The sequence below is a fragment of the Siniperca chuatsi genome, linkage group LG9 (genome assembly GCF_020085105.1).
Source record: "Siniperca chuatsi isolate FFG_IHB_CAS linkage group LG9, ASM2008510v1, whole genome shotgun sequence".
Taxonomy (NCBI): domain Eukaryota; kingdom Metazoa; phylum Chordata; class Actinopteri; order Centrarchiformes; family Sinipercidae; genus Siniperca; species Siniperca chuatsi.
The window spans coordinates 23960654-23985172 of record NC_058050.1 but is presented as its reverse complement, the minus strand read 5'-3'; the positions used below and the strand labels follow the sequence as shown (position 1 = coordinate 23985172).

The window sequence follows — 24519 nt, the reverse complement described above, 5'->3', positions numbered from 1 at the left end:
ATACACTGTCCTAGTGGTGTAAATGCTCACTGGAGCACCAAATGTGTATTACTCCACGGCTGAATATAGTTCCCAAGAAATACATCATTTACTCCTGTTTGAGTAACGTTTGCTAAAAACTACCATGCCCAGCTGTCTTAGGAATTTACTTGGCTGTTTTTTTTTTTTTTAAATAAAAAAAATATATATTTGTGTTGTGCTGTTTTTAAAGGTTTACATCTTCAGTAGCAACAAATGGGTTTGGGGCGGAGTGCCACTGACAGGATTGTGGAATCATCATCATCATCCAATGCATTGTTGGTTTTGGTCTTTTCATGGGATTTGTTGACAATAAGAAAAATATAGAAAAACACCAGTCTTATCCTTCAAAACTTAAAGCACCTTCAGCACAATTACAAACAGTGCTACAACTTTGACATGCATTTTCAAAGCAACATAAGGCACCTACTGTGCCCAACTTGCAAATGCTTTGCCAAAAAACTGCAACATGACAATTATGACATCTGCCAGAGACAAACATACCTAAAGACAAGCATACAGTACTGGCAAAGAGGGATATGATGGACTTAGTAAATGGGGTTGACTAATTGGCATAAAAGCTAATATGATCCAATTTTGTAATATGTGTGTACCAACAACAATCTTCTGAGACTGGATTACTTTACATTCAGACTCGGCCCATGGAGAGTCTTAAGATTTAGTGAGTGTCCTTGACATGAAAGGGAACTCTCTTTAGTATGGGGACATCATATACTGACCAACAATTTCCATAATGGTTATATTTTGAAACAACCTCCTTAAACCTGTCCGTGTCTCTCTGCTTTGCATTGACATTCCCATGAGAACCACAAGTGTTGTAGATCACAGTTTCTTGTGGCATTTTCTGTGACAAAATGATAAATTATAATTATTATAATACATGTTTCTATTTCCATGAATAAATCAAGTACAATAGCCCACAGTAGGTGTAGTTGGAAAGGCAACTGGATAAGTAATCATGCAAAAACTCATTCAAGGTATTTGCACTGACAGTCATGCTACAAGTCTGCTAGCACTTTTGTTTCCTCTATCATGCTTTCATCATGCGGTAATGATTGCTGTGCATGTCCTCTTCAGTAGTAAGGCAGCAGATACACACACACAAACACGCATATACATGCACACACACAGAGTGAGAGGGATAATCTCTACAGGGCTGATGAGTCAGCAGCCTGCATCATCCTACGCTTTTCATCTCTCCATCTCTGTCTGTCTCTATCTCAGTCTGTCGGTCTGTCTGTCTCACTCTCTGCCTGTCTCTCTCTCTGTATTTCCCACTGTGGGGGTCGGTGCTTTTGCCAGACTGTGAGACAAACTGCAGAGCCACAACCAATTAATATCTATATAAATAGCTGCCTCACATCTATTGTAAATGATGTCCTAATTAGAGTATAGAAATAAAATTAATGTAGAAGAGATTATAGTTGTATTTGTTGACAGTTGACCATTGCTTCTACACTGTGGTCGTCAATCAAACACTGCTTCCATGCTAAGACGTCTCTTTTCTTTGTCTGTTCAGCTATGGTGGCCACTGCTGCTCAAGCTAAACGAGTATTATGAACCGTATTGATAAAAGCTTTCATGAACTCACTATTCAATGAATCCCTAATGTTTCTCACAGTGAACAGACATATTTGAAAATGTGCTGGATAAAGATTTGGGTATCATTTAAACATGCAGTAGAACCGAATCCTAATACTGTTGAAAGAGAGAAAGAGAAACAGGAGGAGAGTCTCTGTTCTGATTGAAATGCTGAACAACAATTCGGCTGGAACTCCTGACTCACCGTGCCATCCCCCCCCCCCCTTCCTTCTCAATTATTCATATGTGTGAGTGTGAGTAAGAAAGAGACACAGAGAGCAAGAGAGCGAGTGCGAGGCAGCTTGATATGTGGCCCTTTGTCAAGCGCTAGCACACACAGATAGGCACGCTAACAATTACTTGCATGCTTGGATCCATATTACATATCCTGTACGTTGCAACATGCAGCAAATCGAATCATCATCATCTTCTCATCACTTAATAGCTAAGCTGACCATCAGGCTGATCTCCCCAAACTGGATGTAGACTCTTCCTTCATGTGAGTGGGTCTTGGTTCATCATAAAGAGCCACATGACTCCTAACTATGGTAAAAGCCTGATGGGAATGTAGAATCAGCGAGAGCTGCCATTGAGAAGTGGTGGTATTGAACCACTGAGAGTAATTGCATAGTGAGTCTTTCCAGCTGTAAGAGCAGTTAGCCATCAGCTGGTGATTACTGCAATAGACACATCCACACTTAAATCTACAGAATCATGGGTGTTCACTAATGTAGACCCCAGGCTACAATGCTGCTTGCAGTAGCACACAGGCACACACTCACACAGATGTAGCCTAACCGCTGGCTATGGGGCTGCATATTGCTGTTGTTATATAACATTGTGTAACCTCAATTTTCGTTTCTTATGAGCACATTTGTATCAGTACTGTATTTTTATAGATCCTGAAAAGTTGAGTTAGAGACATTAATACAATTTCTGTAAACAAAAAAAAACATAGTCAATAAGATTAACAGCTTCTACTGGCCTCTACACTGCATTTTACAGTGTCTCACAAATATATATCGATGTTAAAAATGATGATGAAGATGTGGCACAGTTTACAAGATATGTAATATTATAAAATCTATTTTGGTTCAAAAATGTTGTAGCAGCCAAACATGAGGCTAACAGGCTCTTGTACTGTGGTCCTAGTATGACATTTCAGTCCCTCGTGACAGCATATAGAACGTGTCCTTCATTCAGAGCCTGGGGATTTTTAGCTATCATGTCAAGGTTATTCGTGACATGGGTATTACAAGGCCGTCTACACTATTCTACACATTTATTATATTATCATACAAATACGCACACTCTAGCAAATGTACACGCACATGTGTGCACACACATCTTCCCCTGATCTAATTTTACAACCACAGCACCTGAGCCGTCATTGTGCAGCGTAGCGAGCAAAGAGAGGAGAACCATTGCTCTGACATGTTCACATCCTCTACAGTGTGTGTGTGTGGTTGTAAAATGAGGGGGAGGAAAGACAAGAGAAAAAGACACCTGCTTGAATGTAAGGCACTCGTAAACAGACATACATGCAAACACGTAGCACACATCGAGACAAACACACAAACAGACATTCACACCCAACGCTTCAGAATGCAACCACATCAATCCCCATTCTGTCTGACAGAAGCAAAATTTATGCACAATATGCAGCGTCATCTGTTACGCATGAAATATCCAGTATAATTTTCACAAACAGAAAGACAGAAGAATCACTGTCTCAAAAACAGCAATAAATTAATCTTTGAATGTATTTTCTGCCACCGCTTGTTATAGCTTATCCTTCCACACCAGAAGGCTATTGTTGTCTAAAAACTATTAAAAACACATAAAAGAGGTGCATTCAAGTGACATATTCATTCATAACAATAAACATGGCCTTTGGGGTTTATTCTGAAACAACTCTGCTTCTGAAATCTTATGTCGGTAGATGTCACCGAGCATGCTCAGGGGGATGGTTCCTTGTTTAGGGTGCTTTTCTTGTTGCTGAGCTGTGAGGAAGAAAATACACTGGTTATGTTTATTGTAATGAAGGTATATGTCACTCAATGCAACAGTATGGCTCTTTTATGTGTTTTTAATCACTTTTAGGTTAGGTCTAGTGGAAAGCATGACAGCAACAGACTTCTTAGTGAGATTCATCCTTGGTTATGGTCTTTTCATGGGATTTACTGATAATAATAAAAAAGATAAAATAATGCCAGCCTTATCCTTTAACAAGACCTCAGACTTTCCCTTGCCTATGTCATGTGTGTAAATACTACGGATGCCCTGAGAGGCAAATCCTACACACACCGTCCTCACCAGCTATTTTCCACACCAGCTGAAAATTGTCCACAACAAATGCACTATTTACTCCTGTTTGATTTGATTTGACATTTGCTAAAAACTACAGTGCCCAGCTGTTTTAGGAAATCGTTGAGGCTATATATATATACTGTATACATACTATATATTTGTGGCCTGTTTTTAAAGACTGTATCTTCAGTAGGAACTAGTGAGCTTGGAGCTGAGTGCCACAGACAGGGAAGGGAAGGCGGAAAGTATTGATCGACTAATGCACTGTTGGTTTTGGTCTTTTTATGGGATCTTTTGACAATAAGAAAATTATAGAATAATGGCACACTTATCCTGTAAAGGTGTCCCTTTAGCAGGTGACCCAGTTGGGCTTGTATTGATCTTTGACTCTCACACTTTGGACTCATGTGCTCTATTGACATTGTCAGATAACTGTCACCTAATACCATATCAGGATGCCCTGCAGCGTCTGCCACACCCAACACACAACTGACAGGCCTCCGATTTCAAATAGCACCCTTTAACATTTCAATAACTGTAAGCGATATCAAAGCTACTGTGTGTGAGTACAACTGAAGGCAAACTGCCAACCACCGCAGGACACACTTAAGCATATACGCAAGCCTGCACGACACACATGCAACATCCTCCTAATTTTTTCATAGGTGGATTTTTACAAATGTACCAATATGCACCAAAGACATGCCAAGGTGGTTTCCTAGGCAACAGGCTCTCATATTTGCAGTGGCATCAAAGATGCAGTAAAATTTCTTTGAAATCATCGTCACAGATGCAACTGATAGGGGTCTTCCAGCCAATGCCAGATGTATGTGATTCATGCAGCCTTAACACTGCTTAAAGATTCAACACCGAATTCACCAAACCCTCTATGCTGCACAAGTATAGTTATTTTGCATACTGCAAACATTTCTATCTATTCTAATTTTTCATATAGATCAGTATTGTTGAATAGGTAACTCATAAACATGAGGAATGGTGCATTCAGTAAGCGCTTTATCTACGTAAGAGTGCAGAGTGCAATACAAGCCATGCTGCATGAGTGATGCCTTGTTGAGCTACACATGAAGGGACCATGAAAGCACAGTGTTTATTTATAGCGCATCTCACCCTCAAGCAGCATACAGGGGGAGAAAAAAATACCCAGAATGCACTCTGTCCCAGCGTAGCATAGCACCAATGTGGTGTGGCAGCCAAACAAAGAGGAAGCCATTGGGATCCAGACACTGTGGAGGCTGGAAGTGACATCTGAGGAAAAAGCTGGCATCCCACACAATGCTGCTACTACTGCTGGTGGACACAGATAGCAGCGCTGCCTTCATATAGACGCTTTGGCTTTTAGTGACATTTCACTTAGCTGTTGGTGAAGTTGTGGTTTGTTAGCTGTGATGCAGCTCATGGGTAGAAAATCCCACATTCATTCATGTTTGTACAAGATGTGAAAAGTGTGTTGTGTCCAATGTGAAATAAAAACAAATGATTTCATAACATTTAAAGTAGATAAAAGGGACATTTGTTTCTTTTAATTTTACCGGATTAACACATCAATAACTGTAACTAATATTAAAGCCACTGTGTGTGAGTCCAACTGAAGGTGAACCGCCAATCATGCATGCACCGCAGAACATGTACACGTGCAAGGCTGCACAACACACACTCTTCATAATTTTCTAAACAAACATTTGAAAACAGCGTGTGTACTGCTGTGACATCTTTTTGTGCTGATGACACAGGTGTTTCTGTAGTTAACACCCTTTCTTTGTCTGGTCAGTATCTACCTTGCTCTTTATATTATTATCAAAACACTGTTGCTACAACTAAAAACATAAAATACAACACTTACTTTGCAGATTTTCACAGGAATTGAAAGCTGCCAGATATTGGGTGTTTAAAACAGCAAATCCAAACGCTCTCATGAACAGTTTGATTTACTGTGATGTTCTATCATTCAGTGACTGAGTAGCAAATAGACTGTTGTTCATTGGTCTGCAGGTGAACCTTGTGCATCCTTGCTCATCTTTTAACAAAGCACCCAAACAGACATTTGATAGATCAGATCTGCTTTTGCCAGCTGTGTTCACCGATCAATCTTTCTATCAATTTCTATCAATTACTCTGTTGTCCTTCCTCTTGCCCACAGCTCCAATGTCTAACTAGAGATGGTCTCAGACCAACAAAAAAAAAAACCTACCCACATTGCAGCCAATAAATCTCCTTCCTGAGCATCACCAGTCTAACATCTCTTCCTGTGTACATTAATTTTGTCCTCCCTAACTCCCTTCATCCCTTATTAGCTGTTCACCTCGCATGAGGCTTTGTGTCTTCCCTGTGGCTTGTGTATTTCTGTTAGGTGCAGGTTCTGCTCCAAGGGAGGAGACAGGGACAGATATCCACCGTGTATGCTGAACCAAAATAATGCAGCCAAGACCATTTTTTTCTGGATTGTTGGGCTTCTTTTTCTGATTGAGAAAAATCTGTATCTGTGTGAGTGATACAATAGGTCTGTCCAGAGCCAAAGAAGCACAGGAAGGAAGGGTGGGAGGTGGGGAAGTAACAATGAAGTAAAGGGGGGGAAGAATTAGTTGATACAGAACTATTTAAGTAAACCATGTCCTACTGATGAATGTTTGAAAATTTTCAGCACTGAATTTGGCCATATGTTTCTGAGAATTGTAGTGGTATATAGAAAAGGAAATTTCCCCCATTAAACTCATTTAAAGGCAAATTAGCTTAGAGCTGTCACTTTGGTTAACATCCAGCATGCAGGATCTGATGGTGTTATTGGAATAAACTCCTAAGAGCCTACTGTTTACCTACTTTTAACCTAAGGTTAAAAACTATCTAAATAAATCCAAAAGAAATTCCTAGAGCTGCACAGTCAGGTGAACAGATGAAAAAAGATTGAGCTGAGATCTTCCCAGGGGTGTCTAGTGTTTGTTAGAGTGAGTAATCAAATAATCTAGGAAGTCAAAAAAAGCACTCCACTGTGCTGCAGGTCAACACCTGGGGGTCTGCAGCAATCCCTCTCTTTGTCAACAGGCATTGTTCATGACTACCACTTTCACATTAATACTGGTGGAAATCATGGGTACCATGCATGAAACCAGTCCTGTGTGGGAAACATGGATAAAAATGTTTCTCAAGTTTGTCACAAAGCACCTGCATGCTTCTTTGAATATTCAGTTGCAGAACAATAAAGCTACATGAAAACCAAAATTAAAAGTTTGTTAAAATTGCTAAATACGTCCCCCAAACAGTGATTGTCCAATCATAGCTTGGCAGCACGGCAAGTCAGTCTTTGGATTTCTCCACGTGTGCACAGGCTTGTAGTAAGATCTAGATTTGAGGGTGGTGTTTTTTTCCCAAGCCTTTCTAAAACCAAAAAACATAAGAGCAAAAATTTAAGGAATTAATTAAGCGGTATATTTATCTTCTATAACATAAGCTGCAATCACTAGCATGCAACCTAAGTGGCTTGCTACACAGTAACCAAGCGTTACAGGCAAGGAGCACGTCAATAACTAACTAGTTTGTGGGGTTAAGAGGTTAGATTAAGATCAAGATTAAGATTAAGATCCTGTTTATGACTAACCCCTAGGCCCCATCCTAAAGCCTTTCCTCTTGTATCTTACAGTTCCCTCTTATAATACTAGGGCTAACTAGCAATCCATGTCTTTGCTGAACCAAAATTACATTCTTCTACATGGCTCATCAACTGTTGAGGATGATGACTTTTAGCCTCGGACATGCTTTAGCCTCAGTCTTTTGGCACAATATCATGTATGTAGCCATCGAGTGCATATTTAAGACATGTTTTACAAGATTCTCATTTTAAAATGAGCAAAAAATGTCATTTCAGGTGGTAAAAGCCACAATTTCTGGCTAGAAATGAGAAGCCTGCCTTTGTCTACCTCTGTCTGAAATCAAGGACCTGCTGTTTCCAAAATTACAAACCAATTTGAGTAGTAAATCTACCACTGTTATCATTGTTAACAGCATGTGTGGTGCGCGAATGGAAAGCTTGACAGGTGCAATAACATTAACAGAGACGGATGGGCCGTATGGCAAACGTTCAATTCAACAATGACTTTATCACTAAATGAAGAAAGATTTGTTTGGACCTCATACAGACCTCCAATGGAATTTTAAACAAGATGTTGAATAATCCACAAATAGTTACATCATGTCACTGCTTGTATGGCACTTTGAAAGACAGTCTAAGGGGATGATTCTCAGAGAGGCTGTCACATAACTTTCAAAACTATTCCAAACTTTGTAAAACTATATAAATGTTCACACAGGGTCCCTTATATCTGGTGATTCAGTCAGTGAGGGAACTTTTTTGTGACACTTTTTTTATTGCAAAGTTGGGTCCTGAGGCAGAACTCTGCAGTCAGATAGAGTAATAAAACAGCAGGAAACCTAAGCCTCCCTGCATTATTGATATGTAGCATGGGTATAGACATGGCCCTTTAATGTTTGAGCTGCTGGAGAGGCTGCTGCTGCTTACCTGCATACAAAGGACTGTTTACCTGAATTCTATTCCGGGTAATGCAAGCCTCTGTGTGTACATTCTGCCCATTTAGGTGCAATAAATCCCCCCACAGATACAACTGTAATATTCATGTTTTTATCCTAGCGGGCTCAAGACCACTGCGACTTCCAAAGAACATAAGAAAAAGGACTGAGAGGCATGGAAAGACAGGGGAGGTATTACAGATTTGGAGTAGATAATGGTCTGATAGCAGCTGTATGGGGGATCCTTGTCCCAGCTCATTAATCTGGACACACACTGTTGGTAGGACAGTCCACCTCCCACACAGTGTTTGACATTAGAGAGGCATTCTGGGGCTTGCAAGGATACCTGCTGTGAGATCAGCATTACAGTACGAGACCTCTAACCAACCTCCTTTCACATTTGTCTGTTCACTGCAACTCACCATTAGGCAAGCACTGCACAGAATTATTATATAGTAAGGAAGGAAGAGAAACTGAGTGGGAGTAGTGGTGAAAAGATAAGAGTGGGACAGGCAGAAAAGGGGAAACATATGAGGACTAATTGAAGGAACAGAAAGGCTGGAAGATGCTTTTGAACATTTTTCCTCTCATACAGACAAGTATCCTTTATACTGACTCAGACTGTACTACATGCATTGTCACTTTTTTCCCTAGCAGTTGCTGGCACATTTGTAAGATTTTGTGATTTTTTTAGAATATACCAATGACTTAGTGCAACAGCAGACACACAACGCTTCAACTCAAGCTCCTCTCCTGTGGAATCAGGTCCCAGTTTGGGTTCGGGAGGCAGACACCATCTCCACATTTAAGAGTAGGCTTTAGACTTTCCTCTTCGATAAAGCTTATAGTTAGGGCTGGCTTGGGCGAGTCCTGAACCATCCCACTTCCCATGATGCACTGAGCTCCTCTCTCCTCCTCTCCCTCTCCACCTGTATGCATTCTTATCCCATTAATGTATGTTACTAACTCAACATCTTCTCTGTCCCATAGTTTTGTGCTTCCTTGTCTCTCTCGTCTCTCTTTCTGACGCTTTCAGCAGGTGTTTCTGCCTCCAGGGCTGCAGAGTCTGGATCTATGATTGCGGGCCTCCTACTGCCCCCATGTTCCTGCTCAACACCTGCTGCTAAAATTATTATTAGTCTTATTATTATTGCTATCTTTATTATTACTATGATTATTTGTATTAATATTAATATTAGTACCAATACCATTACTATTACTTTATATCTCTATGTGGAACTTGTATTGTGCTACTGTATGTTCTCTTTCCTCCTGCTTTCTCTCTCTCAACCCAACCGGTCGAGGTAGATGGCCGCCCACCCAGAGCCTAGGTTCTGCCCGAGGTTTCTGCCTGTTAAAAGGGAGTTTTTCCTCGCCACTGTCACCAAGTGCTTGCTCATGGTGGGAATTGTTGGGTCTCTGTTAATAATATTATTAAGAGTATGGTTTAGACCTGCTCTATATGACAAGTTCCCTGAGATAACTTCTGTTATGATTTGGCGTTGTATAAATAAAATTGAAATATCATTGATTTTGTAATTCAGACTTTTAGCTCTGCATTAACTGAAATTAGGTTTTAAAACCAAAAGTCTGGAGAGACTGGATTTTATGCTACATGGTACAAGATGTCCCACTGCTGTCTGTTAAAACACTGGAATCTAGTCCTGACAAACAGTATTGTAATTGTGAAGCAGTATGAATAAATAACTAGCAGCAGTTTCACTGAAGATATCCACACAGACAGTGTTGGGTCAACAAGTGGAAGTGCTTAAAAAATGTTACCATGTGTCAGTTTTACTGACATTTTTCAGGCATGCCACCCTGCTATTGTGAAAGCTGTGTTTTCCAATAGTTTGTTTATGCTAGGGGTGAAGACAGGCTGTCAGACTGACTGTCCATGGACACGATGTCTTCAGCAACTGTTGCCAGGAGAAAATCCTTTGTACACATCTGTCTGGTTAATACCTGAAGCAAAAACATAATCTCACAGCAAAGTAATGACAAGAGAGACGCTAAGAACCTTAATATTTCTAGATTGCTGTAACACGTGCTTCTTTGATACTTCCGATGGGAACAGTTACTGCAACAACAAGCCAGGTGTTTACAAGGGTTAGACTGTAAACTGAGGTGTAAAACCAACAAGTTTTGGATTTACAGAGCCAGGCTAGCTGTTTGCCCCTGTTTCAGTCTTTATGCTAAGCTAAGCTAATCGCCTGCTGGCTTCAAATTCTTATTTAGCGCACATACATGAGAGTGGTATCAATGTTCTCATCTAACTCTCTTCCAGAAAACTAATAAGCCCAAAAAGTCAAATTATTCCTTCAAACACAGTAAAAAACTTGAGAGCCAACCCTACCCCTCACCCTCTCCTCCCCTCCCCCCATTTCAGGAGTCTGCCTCTCAAATGTGGTAACACATTGATGGTGACTCAGCCAAAGGGAACACAGCACGCTGTTCACACACACCCAGCAGGTCATGTATCCTGCATTTGCTAATCGCATCACTGTGTTAAAAAACCTGTTAATTGGAGTGACTAGATTTAGAGAGGCAGTAGAGCTGGTGATAATTATTGCACCAAACACAGACAGAATCTCAGCCATGACTCCTAATCAGAATCAAGGTCATTATGATAAACATTGTCTAGGTTCAAACATTGTGTGGATGTAAACAAGAAAGAGAAGCCAAGACCTTCAAGCCATAAACCTGTCCTAACTCTCTTAACAGCAGGGGGATTAAGAGGTTAGGGCAATATGAGTGGCAGTAGATAAAGATGGAGGCTATTAGGAGCAGCGGGAGTGGTGGGGCATGTCTTTGGAAACAGAGCCATCTTCATTTGGCAGACATTCAAACGCTGTTACACTAGTTCTCAAGCTGCCTCCCTCTGGGCCCCAGATACCCTGCATGCCCTCTGATGCATGCTCTGGGCCTTTGGATTCACACTGAGAAACAGCTCACTTGTTATCCTGACCAAACCAGGAAGATGGTGCCTTCAAGTATTCTTTGTAAGCCCCTATTTCTAAGTCAGGAAAAATCTGAAATAGTGCTTGTCACACATTCAGTTACTTCATGGTGGACATAATAACAAAATTGGCCTTTTGATGGAAGTAATAATTTGGCAGCTACTGTTTTAGTTTAGAAATCAAGCAGCACAGAGCTTCGCTGTTTTAGTTTAGAAATCAAGCAGCACAGAGCTTCGCTGTTTTAGTTTAGAAATCAAGCAGCACAGAGCTTCACTGTCCTGCAGCAGCAGCAGAATTAAATGGAAAGTGTGCACCAAGCATTAATTGATGCATTTGCCAGATGTTGTGTAATACACCTAGTCCAATCAATCCAAATAGAGAGAACCACTGCAGTATCCTAAACACAGCCCTGATGGAGTGTGTGGTAGGTAAGTGGGCGAAGTAGGTGGCATCGCAAATCAGGTGCTGCGCTGAAGCATTCAACTCTCTGGCAACAGAAAATGATTTACCTTTGTTAGCTTCTTGAGTGATTGATAATTTAAAATATTTGTAACAGTACAGTCTGACTCTCATCCCACACGTCACTACATCATATGATTAAATGACAGTGAACATAGCTTGTGTGTGCCATTCCTCGCTCCATCTTGAACCCCTGAGTTGTGTGCCTAGCAGCGTGCCAGATGGTCACACTACTACATCAGCCCATTCAGGCAGTTGACTCAAAGCTGCACCTCCTCTGCATCACCCTGCTCCTATCCAGAAAGAGACACTCAATCAAGTCCTTTTCTTTCTGGGATGTCGCCAACGGCATGTGGGATACATGTGTGTATGCGGAGTCATGCATGCATGCACGCACAAACATACAGGCATACACACATGCAGCCAGTGAAACTCTAAGATATCAAGAGCTTTCTGTAAGACACATTCGGGCCATGTGGGGTGTCAGGCAATCTGTGCTGCTGCCTGAGCTCTAATCTTTTAAGAGTTTAGAGGACTCAGTGACTCGCAGTCATCTGTCAGGCTCTTAAAATAAATGGCATGTGTCTCAAATTTGTGCCAAACTTCTAGAGACACATATCTACTATTGTTCTATTAGTGGGATTACATTTCTCTTTTAGCTTTTACTTGTCCATAGAGTCCACAGTTTGTGGCCTGAAGACAAAAACCATTTGGTTTCAGTCCACTGTCTTGAACCTTAAGGAAACTGCCTCTAAGTGCTTTACCATTATAGGTTAGTTTTAGGGTATTAAAGAAACTAAGAGTTGCCTGCAAAATTGCAAAAGAGATATAACCCTTTAAAAAACACACTTTAAAAACAACATACTGTACCTGCATCCCAGATTTTTCAAATATTATCTAGTTATGGTGTCTTTGAAAGAGGCAGAAGAACATAATTCAGTCTAAAAGCTCTCTGATTTTCTCAGTTTTTCCTCTAGCTCTGTCTGAGGCTTTGGGGTCACAGCATGAGGAGCTTACTGCCCTGCTGCTCTCTGGATGTCACTTGAACTAGATCAGCTGAGCAACAGACCAATAAACATTTGGCTGTCAGTGGAACAATCCATAAGAGATTATATTTAGACCAGGGACACATATCTGTCGAGACTTTCCTGGATTTAGGATACTAAGATAATACAACAAATGAATCATCTAATTGCTGTAGTGTTTGGAAATGTTGTAGTTAGTGCCAAACGAAGGTTAATGCATGTTTTACGCATGATATTGTTTTGATAACGCTGATCAGATGGACCAACTACATTATTTAACGGATGACGGAGAGTGAGAAGAAAGCAAGATAAGAGACATCTTCATCATCATAATTTATCTGTTACTGTCTCACGAAAGTAAGGAGCAGCTTCCTTCAGATTATAGGTAGAAACACAGAAAATATGGAACAAGAATTTATGTAAGAGGGCAATCATTAATATCTTTCCAGCATCTTAATATAATTAAAATATGTAAATGACTTTAATAACAGTCAGAATGTCCAGGAGCCAAAGATACTAAATCCATGTGACTGCGTTCTTGATATATGTGCAAACAGCAGAAATTACCCATGTTCGTGACAGACCACATTAGCATGATCACAGGAAGATCTTTGAAGTGGAATAGGAGGCTAATTATGAAGATGACTGATTATGTCATTACTGTTTGGTTAAGGAATATAAATGCAGTTTTATCAATATGAATACTGTATTATGAGGGAAAAAAACACATTTATGGTTAGTGTGATGGCTGTAATGAATAATGTAGTTAATAGTGTGGGCAGGGTCTTTTTGTTGCAGGGGGAATGGTGTGAGTGGAGGATCCTGACAATGTTCTTTGGCAACAGGTTTCACCGACACTGTAGATTAATATTTCTGCTTGTGGTCACAGAAAATAAGATCTGGACTTTTGTCAGTTGCCCTAAGCAGCACATTAGGTATGTGCCAGTTGTGGATGAAATTGGATATAATGTCAGAGAGTATCCTTGAGGCAGTTCCTTCAACGTGACGTTAATTCACCTTTCACACCTTTCACCTGTATTATAGCGTATTATATTTTGATTTGATTAGTACTTCTATTCCTGTGTGCATTGACGTGATAGTGATCAGCTCTAACAAAAGAGTTTCCCCTCGGGGATCCATAAAGTATTTTTGATTCTGATTCTGACATATTTCAGCCAGCCCTTTAATTACTAAGCGGCTCATGACAGAAACCAAACAAACCTCTACCCTGCTTAAACTGAAGGATCTTCTGGTTAAATTAATCCAAGACATCCATGGAGTTGGCTCAACAAAACTGAGCTCTTGTCTCTTTTGTCATAAAACCTGCAATTCTGAGGTCTGTACTGGTAAGCAGGGGAAATTAATAGTTTTACTTTGGAGTTTATTATTTTTGCATTTAGCTTTGAAGCAAGACTGCAGCAACTTCTGCTGAACAGCAGCCACTGTGGCCCCAAGTGGCAATTACAGGATAACAGGACAGTGAATTTGCCTTCATTTCCCAGATTATCTTGAGGCAGTTGCTTTAAAGACATATTCATGTATGTGACATGCTTAAATGTAACATAACAGTAACTAAACAAAAAAGTCAGCAAACTGACTTAATGTCAGTGATTAATGTCACAATACACAGCTGTCTATTTGAGAGTGTGCTAACTTTAGCTAGCATTAGCCACCATAAGCTACTGTTCATACCAGACCAAGTAAGGCTGTAGAAGCAAAACCTCTGAAAGTAAGGAAATGAGCAAGCGTATGTCTCTTTGCTAACGGATTTAACATGCCTTTAGTAAGAGGTGTCGTGTGTTATTTCTTCATTTGAAACCTACATATTCTCGCTTTTAGTATGGACAAAGTGCAACACAGTGTGTGAAAGACTTCCTTTAAGCGAGAGCAAAATGTTCATTAGATTACTAAACCAACAAGTAAAAGCAAGCTGAACTTGAGAATGTAAACATTTCTAATTTGATAATATAGGACGATTCGCTCTTAAGTTCAACATTAGCTCAGTTGTGCAGTGGATGCATGTATTTTCTATAATATTACTGTATCAGTTATTTGAGTTGCTACTTATGAGAAGTGAAATTATATTTTCATTTTTTGTGGGTAAGTGGCAAAGTGATATGTGGAGGGCAGTGCTTCCTGTGCACTCACCACAACAACAAAGTGCTGACACGAACTTTGGCAAGTGGGCAAGCTTTCCTCTTTGTTGTGCTATGATTTAATGCAGTTCATCATTCAGCCTTATTTTTTAGTCTGGACACAAACAGACAGGCGGATTGATTTCTGCCACTGGGTTTGAGTTTGCCAACTGCTGCCATTTCTTCAGATTTTATACTGAAGAAATGATGAAGGTATGACACCAGGATGGCTCTTATCATGTGGTAGGGGTGGACGATACCGCAATATTTGGTTTTGATCCGATACCAAGTAATACAGGGCCAGGATCGCCGATAGTGATACCGATACTTTTTATTATTAAAAGCAGTTTATGAACTTCTGTGTAGGGAAGAGCAGTGTGTCAAGATTTATGAGGTGAATGCATCATCAATAGGATAATGGGGATAATAGGATAATAAGGATAATGACTCATGACTAGTGCGCATGCGCCAACGTGCATGCTGCCTGTTGCCGTTGCTCCGTCTCAAAGAGTTTATCCTCGGGGATCAATAAAGTATTTCTGATTCTGATAAATCTGAATACATTTTCATGACTAAAAGATTTCCCGAAAGTTAGCAATCATTGTAAAGTTAGCTGAGTGGTAGAATTTCTACCTGGCACCTGTTAGACCCAGGTTTGATTCTTGGGCTGCAGCTATCAATTATTTTAGTAATCGAGTATTCTACCGATCATTCCATCGATTAAGCAAATAATCGGATAAGAAATACTTTTGCTTTATTAAAGAGCAATAGTAAATATGCAAAAGAGAAAGTAAGACAGGTCTCTTAAAATGAACAACTAATTGGTTTCATTTTTACAAAAATCAACATTTTTATTGCGTAAACTGCATTTCAAAACTAAACAGGATCTGTGACTATCATAATAAATAACATGAATGAAGCTCAGGCTTTCACAAATTGACCACAGCATATTATTTTCTGTGGTTATTTTCTTGAGCAAAACCTAGCTAACTTAGGGACATCATAACTAGCCACCATGTTGATTTACTTTACTAGCCATTACATATAGCCATAATTAGTGTAGCCTACATTCTTTACTAGCCTTCATATACCTTGCGTCGGGTCCGCTCTGTGGACTGGATGCAGAGACTGTAACATTACACTTTCCGGTGAGATGCTGAAGCACAGACGTCGTGCTATTGTGGTAGGCTAGTTAAGTTTTACAATAGACACACTGTACAGAGTTTTCGTGGACACTTTCTGTCACTTTTTCTGGCCCGTCTCTTCTCCATACCCTCGCTATTTTTTCTCTTCCTCCTTTTTGTATCATCCAAATCCATCCTGTTGTTTCTCACAGTTTATTATGTATATTTGTGTTCTCCACAGTATCATAATGTTTGTCTTCACCTGTCCACATATAGATTTTAGCGTATTGGCACTTCTAACGTTGTTTTTAAAAGCTAAAGACTGCTAGCTTAAAGTTTCGGTAAACTAAGCTAACGCTCCTGTTTGGCCTTTTATTTATTTAATTTGTTTAGGAGCTGAAGCAGACAGTTTTATGTCCATGGACATTCTGTTTTACTATTTGTCATTGTTAGGTATGTTTTTTTGTATACGAGTTCATATTTTGTGTCGAATATTTTATTACGAGGCCCTTTAAAAGGTATAATATGTAACTTTTTCACATTAAAATGTCTAAAAACGACTACACTTATGTTATATATTTTGTTGAGTTGTGTAATCACATTATCCCAAATGTTTCTAACAATTTTCAAACCTAGAGAAATCTGCAATTTTAATCAAGGTAACAGTCCGTTTCTTTTGGTCACCTGTCAAAGGCGTCATATTCCCTTTGCGCATGTGTCAGCATTGTGGTTGTCTGCCAGAAGTCATAAATTTACTTTTTATCCAGTTTTAAGCCACATTTGTACGATACTCTTTTTAGATCTTGGTCGTTTTTAACTATATATTTTAACTAGATGAAGGATTTTAGTCACTGGACGCCTGGACCTTAAGTTATCAGAGAAACGAGCTGTGCAAATGTTAGTGGCAGCTCAGCCCGCAGCCCCTCTGGGACGTCCTGTGTCCGCTGAACAGCATAGGAGAAACAATGATTTTTAACATGAAACTGCTTTATTCTGTGTTTTTACCGGTTTTAATCACCTGGTCCGTTTGCTTTGGAGAGGAGGAGACCTCTGAGGATAATTCGGCTAAAAAAACCTCCTGAACGATGAACACTGAAGGAAGCCTAACCGGCTGCAATGACAGTAAAGGCAGTGAATACAACAATGATGATGATCCCACGCTACTTCACAACGTCATCAAACTATGTCTTTTATAATTGTTTTGATGTGAGAGACCCCTGTAGCAGGCAGATTTTTAGTCCCTGTCAGAATAAACAGAGATCAACCCAAAAAGATCTGTATGACGTCACCAAGTGTAACCGGCTACTCATTAGCCTCCTTTGGCCTGATTTTCACAGATTGATTACCAAAGGTCCTTGAAGGAACGTATATCCTACAAGATATAAATCAACGTCAAATTAAGCAAAAAGGTTGGTGGGCTCGTACTGAGTGTAGGGGGTCAATGTAAAGCCTGGAAAATAACTAAAACGTTCAGGGACATGTACGCATACACAAAAGAGCTATTATAAAATCTAAATCCCAGATGCAGCCTACCATTTTGTGAGATGCTGCATCCACACACTGTGGAGGCCCCTTGTGTTGTTCACATCACTTAAGTCTACTGTCACATACTGTAAGTTGTGGGTTTGTACATCATTCTTTTCACATTTGAATCAACGTGATGTATGGATGTCAAATGAATAATGACTGAATGTAATATGAGATTGCATCTATCAGGATATAAATGCTCCCAAATATGCTGCATATCTATGGTTTATGTTTGCATTAAGCCCTTTCCAAATACTTTATGGGCCTTCTTGACATTTCTTTTCAGCGTTTGAAATTGAATTGGCACCCTACCTCCATCCTTTCCCTCCCTTGTTTGTACTAAGCAATATGCCAACAAATCAACAAATTGCACCAAGAAAAAAACAGTGATATATGCCAGCAGTGCCACACACCTTTTTATGCTAGGAGACAAAAGCCCAGGCAAAGGCCTGTGTGTTCAGTAGTAACAACACCACTTTTAACCTTAACAATTATGCATTCACCAGCACTGGAGCGACATGGGGGAGACAGTCTCCAATCAGTAGGGCTTAACTATCTGCTTTTGGTTTTGTGGCTTCCCTCTGGTTCTACAATGGGGGAAGAAGCCCTGCTGTAATGAGGTAATAGGTTTGAGTTTGTTCAGTTCAAGTCTAAATTAAAGCAGTGGATGCCTTAAGCATAATGTGTGTGTGTGTGTGTGTGTGTGTGTGTGTGTGTGTGTGTGTGTGTGTGTGTGTATACTGTGGCTGAGGAACCTCTCCAAGCACATTAACACACACTGGAGGAATGGATGGGGGAGGCAACCATCATGGCTTTGTTGTGTGGCCTAGTTGTACATTAGGAGGATGGATGGAGGGTCAAAAGGACACATTCAGTAGGCAGGTTTGGTAGATAGATAGATAGATAGATAGATAGATAGATAGATAGATAGATAGATAGATAGATAGATAGATAGATAACTCACATTCCATGTGCTTTTTCTTTGGAGCAGTCTGTTCATGTGTGGTGGCTTTACACACAGCTCGGGACACCTCGGATCCCGTCAGGCTGTACTGCGCCGCGGCGATGCGGTCTGTCAGCGTCTGACCCGACATCTTCTCTCCGTGGAGCCCAACCTCGATTATCAAGCGTCCAATATGGTCCTACCCCCCCGCACCGAAATGAACGACCAGCCTCAGTAATCCCAGTTGCCCTCGAAAACACCACAGAAACACAGCACTAGAAAAGAAATAGTAGGATACTTTCTATAGAATTGCAATTGATTTGAGTTGCATAACAATACTGGAATTGTCTGATTTCCACTCAGTTGTGTTGGATCTGCATGCGTTTCTGGAACATTCATGAACTGACTTTCTTCCCCGAAGACCTGTATCCTTTGAAAATGATAGTCTCTACACGCAAAATAAGAGAAAATATCCAACTGCAAAATCCAATTTCTTACTGTTCCGCGTTATTTGTCGGCCAGCCCCCCTGACAAAACGGTCCTCTCCGGATGATGCTCGTTGCTGCCTCCCCCCCCTCCCTGTCTTCCTTCCTCCAGCCTCCTAGATAATCCTCACCACCAGTCCGACAGTCAGTGTGTGTCAGCGGGGCGTGCAGGAGAACATCAGACCCTGGCTGGTACCATCATCCCCCACCATCCAGTGCAGCGGTTTTTCCTCCTCCCCAGCTGGACGCTTCCTCTCTGCTGCGGCCCACCGTCAGCCTGAAAGCCCCGCCGATGCGCGCTTCAACCCGGGTCGTTGGATGGCGGTGTTCTCAGTGGATTTACATCCTCTTGTTTATTTAATTATTAATATATTTATATTCCTCGCCACGCCCCGCCCCCTCCTCTGGAGTCAGGTGACGCAGTATTACAAACCCTGCTGCTGCCTCCTTCATCGCGAGAGCTGGGAGGAGACGGAAGCTAGGATGGAGGTTGTGGATGGGTTAGGAAATGAAGGGTTAATAAAGCTACTCTACAGAGTAGCTTGCTTCTTGTCATGCTGCTACCATACCATGAAGGTCATATGAAGCGTGCGGCCTCAGTTAACACTATGTTCTTTGATCATGGACGCACAAAACAGAATGAAACACTGCAGCCAGTCAGGACACTTTGTCCCTGTCCATGGTGCTGATATGCTCTCCTCTGAGTAGTCAGTGTTTGACATAAGCCTACTACTCACTGGTTTGCTAGTAGTGGAAGCACTCAAATTATTTACTTAAGTAAAAGTATCAAAGTATCACGTTAAATTCTGCAGAAAAATGGCCCCTGTGAGTGATATATTATGTGCACTGTTGCAAGTTCATTCGTTACACCTAGCTAAAACTAATGCAGTCTAATACAACAATCCTGCAATAACCTTTAACACCTTTAATCCCCAGGTCTGGAACTTGGTTTAGCTCAGGATATATTGCACCGGGGACATAATGTAAATGCATTTCAAATGTCATGACAACAGTGACAGAGTGCATGTAACCCTCCCGTTAAAAATCTTTATTAAGTCACATCGATATGGAATGGCACAGCATCTTCACTTTGTCCAAAAGGACTCACATGAAATGTTAAAAGTCAGTCATCAAAGCTGCTCCCTATATACAAATAATTAAAATTAAATACAATAGCTTTTGAAAAGTAAAATATTCATTATAAATACAAAAAAATTTACAAACGATTTCCCCTATTTGCATTTGCTTGTTCTTTAATGTACAAGTTGAGGTTTTTCACTAGTGTTGATCAGTTATGTGTTAATCCCCCTCCCTGCCCTTGTTGTGTTCTCACGTCTTGATAAGGCCCTCTAGAAAGTCTTTTTCCACCATCTCCTCGATGTTCTGTCGAGCTCGACTCCAGAAGACTTTCTGACTCTCCAGTTTGTGGCCCTCCTTGTGGCTGGGGAAGGAGGTGCCCGCGGGGTTGTGGGTGTAGGTGGGACCGGTGCGGCTGCTGGCCTTGCTGTTGAACACCTGGCTGAGCAGGTTGAAGAAGGGTAGCAGCTGCTCCATGCTGCGGATCACATAGAGGGTCAGCATCAGGTGACCTGGCTCCCAGGACAGAGTTCGGGTGGAGCAGTCCTCCTCTGGGTTTTTCTATGGGAGGGGGAATGGATACCAAATTACTCAAGTAGTAAAATGCATGTGCCATCATGCAGGTGGAGGACAATGCAGCATGAATGAAATGGGCTACAACTTGCAAAAAAGGTTCCTTTAATGAGCGTTTCCCTGAACACTCTTTGTAAGAGGCAGTCATTTGTCTCCATCATTTAATAACCTTCTGTAGACAGAGGGAAGAAGAGATACCTTGGCTCTTTTCCTCAGCAGCTTGGCCAGTCGCACCACGTAGGGTTTAAACTCTCTCTGGTGAGTCCCCTGACGTCTAACTTCCAATCCTGAATCGTCTGAAGCCTCTGGGATGAAGGCCCAGCGATACCTGTAATGAGGCAGGACTCACTCAGAAATAACACAATTTTGATCTATTTAACAAGTCACCAGAGCTTTAAAAGGAGCAATATCTAAATAACTTATTCATATGCACTCTACATACTGAAATTGGGCAATTCTTCCATTTAAAAATGTCATCGCAAATGATCCCTGCTGTATTCATCCATTCCAAATAGTGACTGACACACATGCAGAATTTCCACTTTTAACGAATTATGTGTTATTATGTTGCTCATTCCCTAACCCAACCACGTGCAAAGCCTATTATGACCCAGGCTTGTCTGTACTGACATCTGGAACTGAGGCAGGCTCTCAGGAGGCAGGGCCAAGGCCAGGTCCAGGAGCTTGCAGGCAGACAGGTAGAGGTTGAGCCAGCGCTGGCTGTTGTAGGAGGTGGAGAAGCCGTTCCCACCAGAATAGGTGGTCTCCAACCCAGCCACAGACGGCCCTGACGTCCTAGAGATGGACATTAGAGGATAAATCATCAAAGGAATACAGGAAGAAGTTTATGATGTTCATTTGTTGCTGTAAACCAGTTTGTAATATCAACAGATAATGTACCTTGATATGTCCTCATCTGCTGTTAGCTCCTGCTCCATCAGAAGAAACACCTGAACCTGCAGGGAAACAGATGTAGAGTGTATGAATGAGTGTGTGTGAGTTGGTCGATATGTGTAGAGGACTGAAAGAAAGAAACACATGAAGGCACAGTAAGTGAGCGAAAGAGAAAGAAAGAGCCTATAGTCAGTGATCTCTGGTTCTCACCAGTTCAGTGATCATGGTGGGCCACAGTGAGGTGAGGTGTTGAGGTGACATGCGCAGCAGCAGCACTCTGAAGAACAGGAACACCTGAGCATGGAGGATGGGCACCTGAGGCAGACGCAGGCTCTCCACCAGACGCTCTGAACACAAACAAACTTACCGGTAAGTGCTCAGTGAACATGTGGTAAAACATGCAGGTTAATAAACCTTAAGCTGCTGTCCTAAGGTTAGATCAGCCACCAAGTTCACCCAGCTGTAGATCCCTATGCAGTTAGCATAAGGTCCATTTCACAATCTGTGTTTACTTTCAGTCAGACTCAGAAACAAGCATTTAAAGTAATTAATGCAAAAATCACATTTTTTTGGAAAGCTGTAGGCTTGCACTGATACACATTGTTTTCCATAAGTGCTTGTTTGCCTGAATCTCTACAACAGAGGTGGCGAGTACAAAGCTAGCCTGACCCGCAGACTCAAAATGGCCACATTTATAGGATATATGCCAGGCTGAAATATACTGAGTTTGTTTGCTGCTGCACACAACATCTGTATACTGTACATGTACAGTATATGTGTGTAACGTTTACCTTGTATGTCTGGCAGGTATTTCTGGTACTGATCCACTTCACTGCTGTAGATGGTGAAAGCCAGGCGCTTGAGCAGCATGGCTCTCTGCTCCAGCTCAGCGTCTCTGTTGGTGAACAGACTCAGAGAGCTGCTCTGGGCTACAGCCACCCGGGCTAAAGGGAAAAACACACACACAGTCATTATTATATCTGCCAGTCTTTTACCTGTTGATGGGCTTTAACTAAATGAGTTTTTGGGGAGTTTTTCCCTATCCGAATTGAGGGTCTAAGGACAGAGCGTGTCGTATACTGTACAGACTGTAAAGCACCTTGAGCTACATTTGTGATCTGTGATATTGGGCTACATAAATAAAATTTACTTGACTTTAACTACAGATGGGGGACAAATTAAAAGGAAAAACCTGAATAAAAGAGGAGAGAAAGAGATGAGACATGAAAAAGGCAAATCGCTCAGTTACCAGCAAAAGAAAAAGACGATCTGGTAAATGGTCTTTAACCACACCCAATGGTAATAAAGAATCTTAAAGCTTACTCATGAGGTCTCTGAATGTGGTCTTGTCATGAGTCATCAAGTGGTCAATGATGGCTCTCCAGCTGAAAAATTAGGAGAATTATGTTGATGTTAGACTAATATCCCAGAAACATTGAGCCAAATTAAAAGACATGGCCCCCTTACATTTGGCAGTAACATGTACCATTCCAAAGTTGTGTTGATAGAAAATGTAGGTAAAATATATTCAGACTTTGACTTTAAAAATGCATCTCTGATGCCCCGGAGTTCTTATTATTTTTACCTTTTCAACAAAGGGCAGACTGCTAAGACAGTCCTTTATTAACATAATGTACATGTAAACTGTATTTCCCTTAAAACTGACAGGAAACACGTCGCCTTGCTTCTTCCCCTGTGAACATATGTAATAATGCATCTTGAACAAATATGTCAATATAAAAGCTTTTCAACTGATTACACTTTTTGGTTGGATTTGTAGATGGAAATGTATTTCTATTTGCATATTCGATGTGGTGATATGACATTAAACCAACAGTCACCTAAGAAAAAATACAGTAGATAAATAAAAGGTAAATACTGGACCTGTAGGTCCTCAGTGCAATTTTTTCTTTGCAAAAGACTCTGATACTCAAGCTGTTTGAAGAAATCTAATGGACAGATTATTTTTTGAAGTTGTAAAAATATGGCTCAATTGTTTGGAAGAAAAAGATGCAACTACAGGAACTCTATCAGTGTGGATTAGGTGGACCCAGCAACTTCACTGGAGTTTCAACAAAATGATAGCAGGGATAATCACGCACTTCTCATTTTGGGGTACTACTCCTTTAAGATTTTGTTTCTACTTCCAATTGTGAAACTGGTTCGGGTGTTAGGATCTTATGTGTATCTTGTACATCTTGGGTTAATGTGGATGTTTTTTTCCCCCTCGCTCAGTGTAATCACTTGGTCTACATGTTAACACCAGCTGTAAAAGTGGTCACCCACACACGGTCAGGTTTCCTCTCCTACTCACTGGCTGACGCAGGAGGAGTCCATCTGGAAGAAGGTGTGGTCCATGAAGAGGTCGAAGGCCTCCTTCTTCCAGGCACGGCGGGTGTACTGGTACCCACTTAGGCTGCTCAACAGTTGGATGCAGGCCCGGTAGCTGGGGGCGTTGTGAGCACTGCCAGGAGAAACAGGAAACATATAAAACATGCATATGATCAGCTACGACTCATTTTCACACTTGGCAGTTCACTGCACTTCCTCCATAACATGAAAAGATCAGTTTTATGGGTTTTACCTTCATATTTACATACCTAAAAAGATTTATAGTTTACCATTTTCAGATTAAATCCATTCCACAGTTAAGGTGTGAATTTAAGATGTTAACTTTGAGAGGAAATCAAACTGTTCGACAAAATACAAAGTAGTAAGAAGCTCATCCCCACCTGTGGTTGCGGAGGTAGGGCACTACGTAGTGCATGATATTAACGAGCAGTGGGATCACCCTCTCCTTCTCGTCACTGTAGAACACCATGTCCAACAGATGAGCCAGAACCTGACGAAT

At 41.0% G+C, this 24519-nt stretch overlaps 2 protein-coding genes across 23 annotated transcripts in view; both read right to left on the bottom strand.

Moving 5' to 3' along the window:
* snap91a (synaptosome associated protein 91a) overlaps positions 1-19487 on the bottom strand; it is a 56528-nt gene extending 37041 nt beyond the window's left edge. For 8 of the 19 annotated variants that reach the window (XM_044207016.1, XM_044207017.1, XM_044207023.1 and 5 more), the window contains exon 1: positions 18661-19483. In XM_044207016.1, coding sequence (XP_044062951.1) covers positions 18661-18790 — 130 coding nt within the window. In that variant the 5' untranslated portion in view covers positions 18791-19483. Of the gene's footprint in view, positions 1-18660 lie in introns of all 19 variants that reach the window. The other 11 variants (XM_044207013.1, XM_044207020.1, XM_044207026.1 and 8 more) reach the window with 2 other exon arrangements.
* A 670-nt stretch (positions 19488-20157) lies between these two features.
* dop1a (DOP1 leucine zipper like protein A) overlaps positions 20158-24519 on the bottom strand; it is a 31397-nt gene continuing 27035 nt past the window's right edge. For all 4 annotated transcript variants that reach the window (XM_044207962.1, XM_044207965.1, XM_044207964.1 and 1 more), the window contains 9 exons: positions 24401-24510; positions 23983-24132; positions 22992-23053; positions 22460-22612; positions 21879-22015; positions 21675-21730; positions 21405-21569; positions 20973-21102; positions 20158-20762 (listed from right to left, as the gene is read on the bottom strand). In XM_044207962.1, coding sequence (XP_044063897.1) covers positions 20454-20762; positions 20973-21102; positions 21405-21569; positions 21675-21730; positions 21879-22015; positions 22460-22612; positions 22992-23053; positions 23983-24132; positions 24401-24510 — 1272 coding nt within the window. In that variant the 3' untranslated portion in view covers positions 20158-20453. The remainder of the gene's footprint in view (positions 20763-20972; positions 21103-21404; positions 21570-21674; positions 21731-21878; positions 22016-22459; positions 22613-22991; positions 23054-23982; positions 24133-24400; positions 24511-24519) is intronic.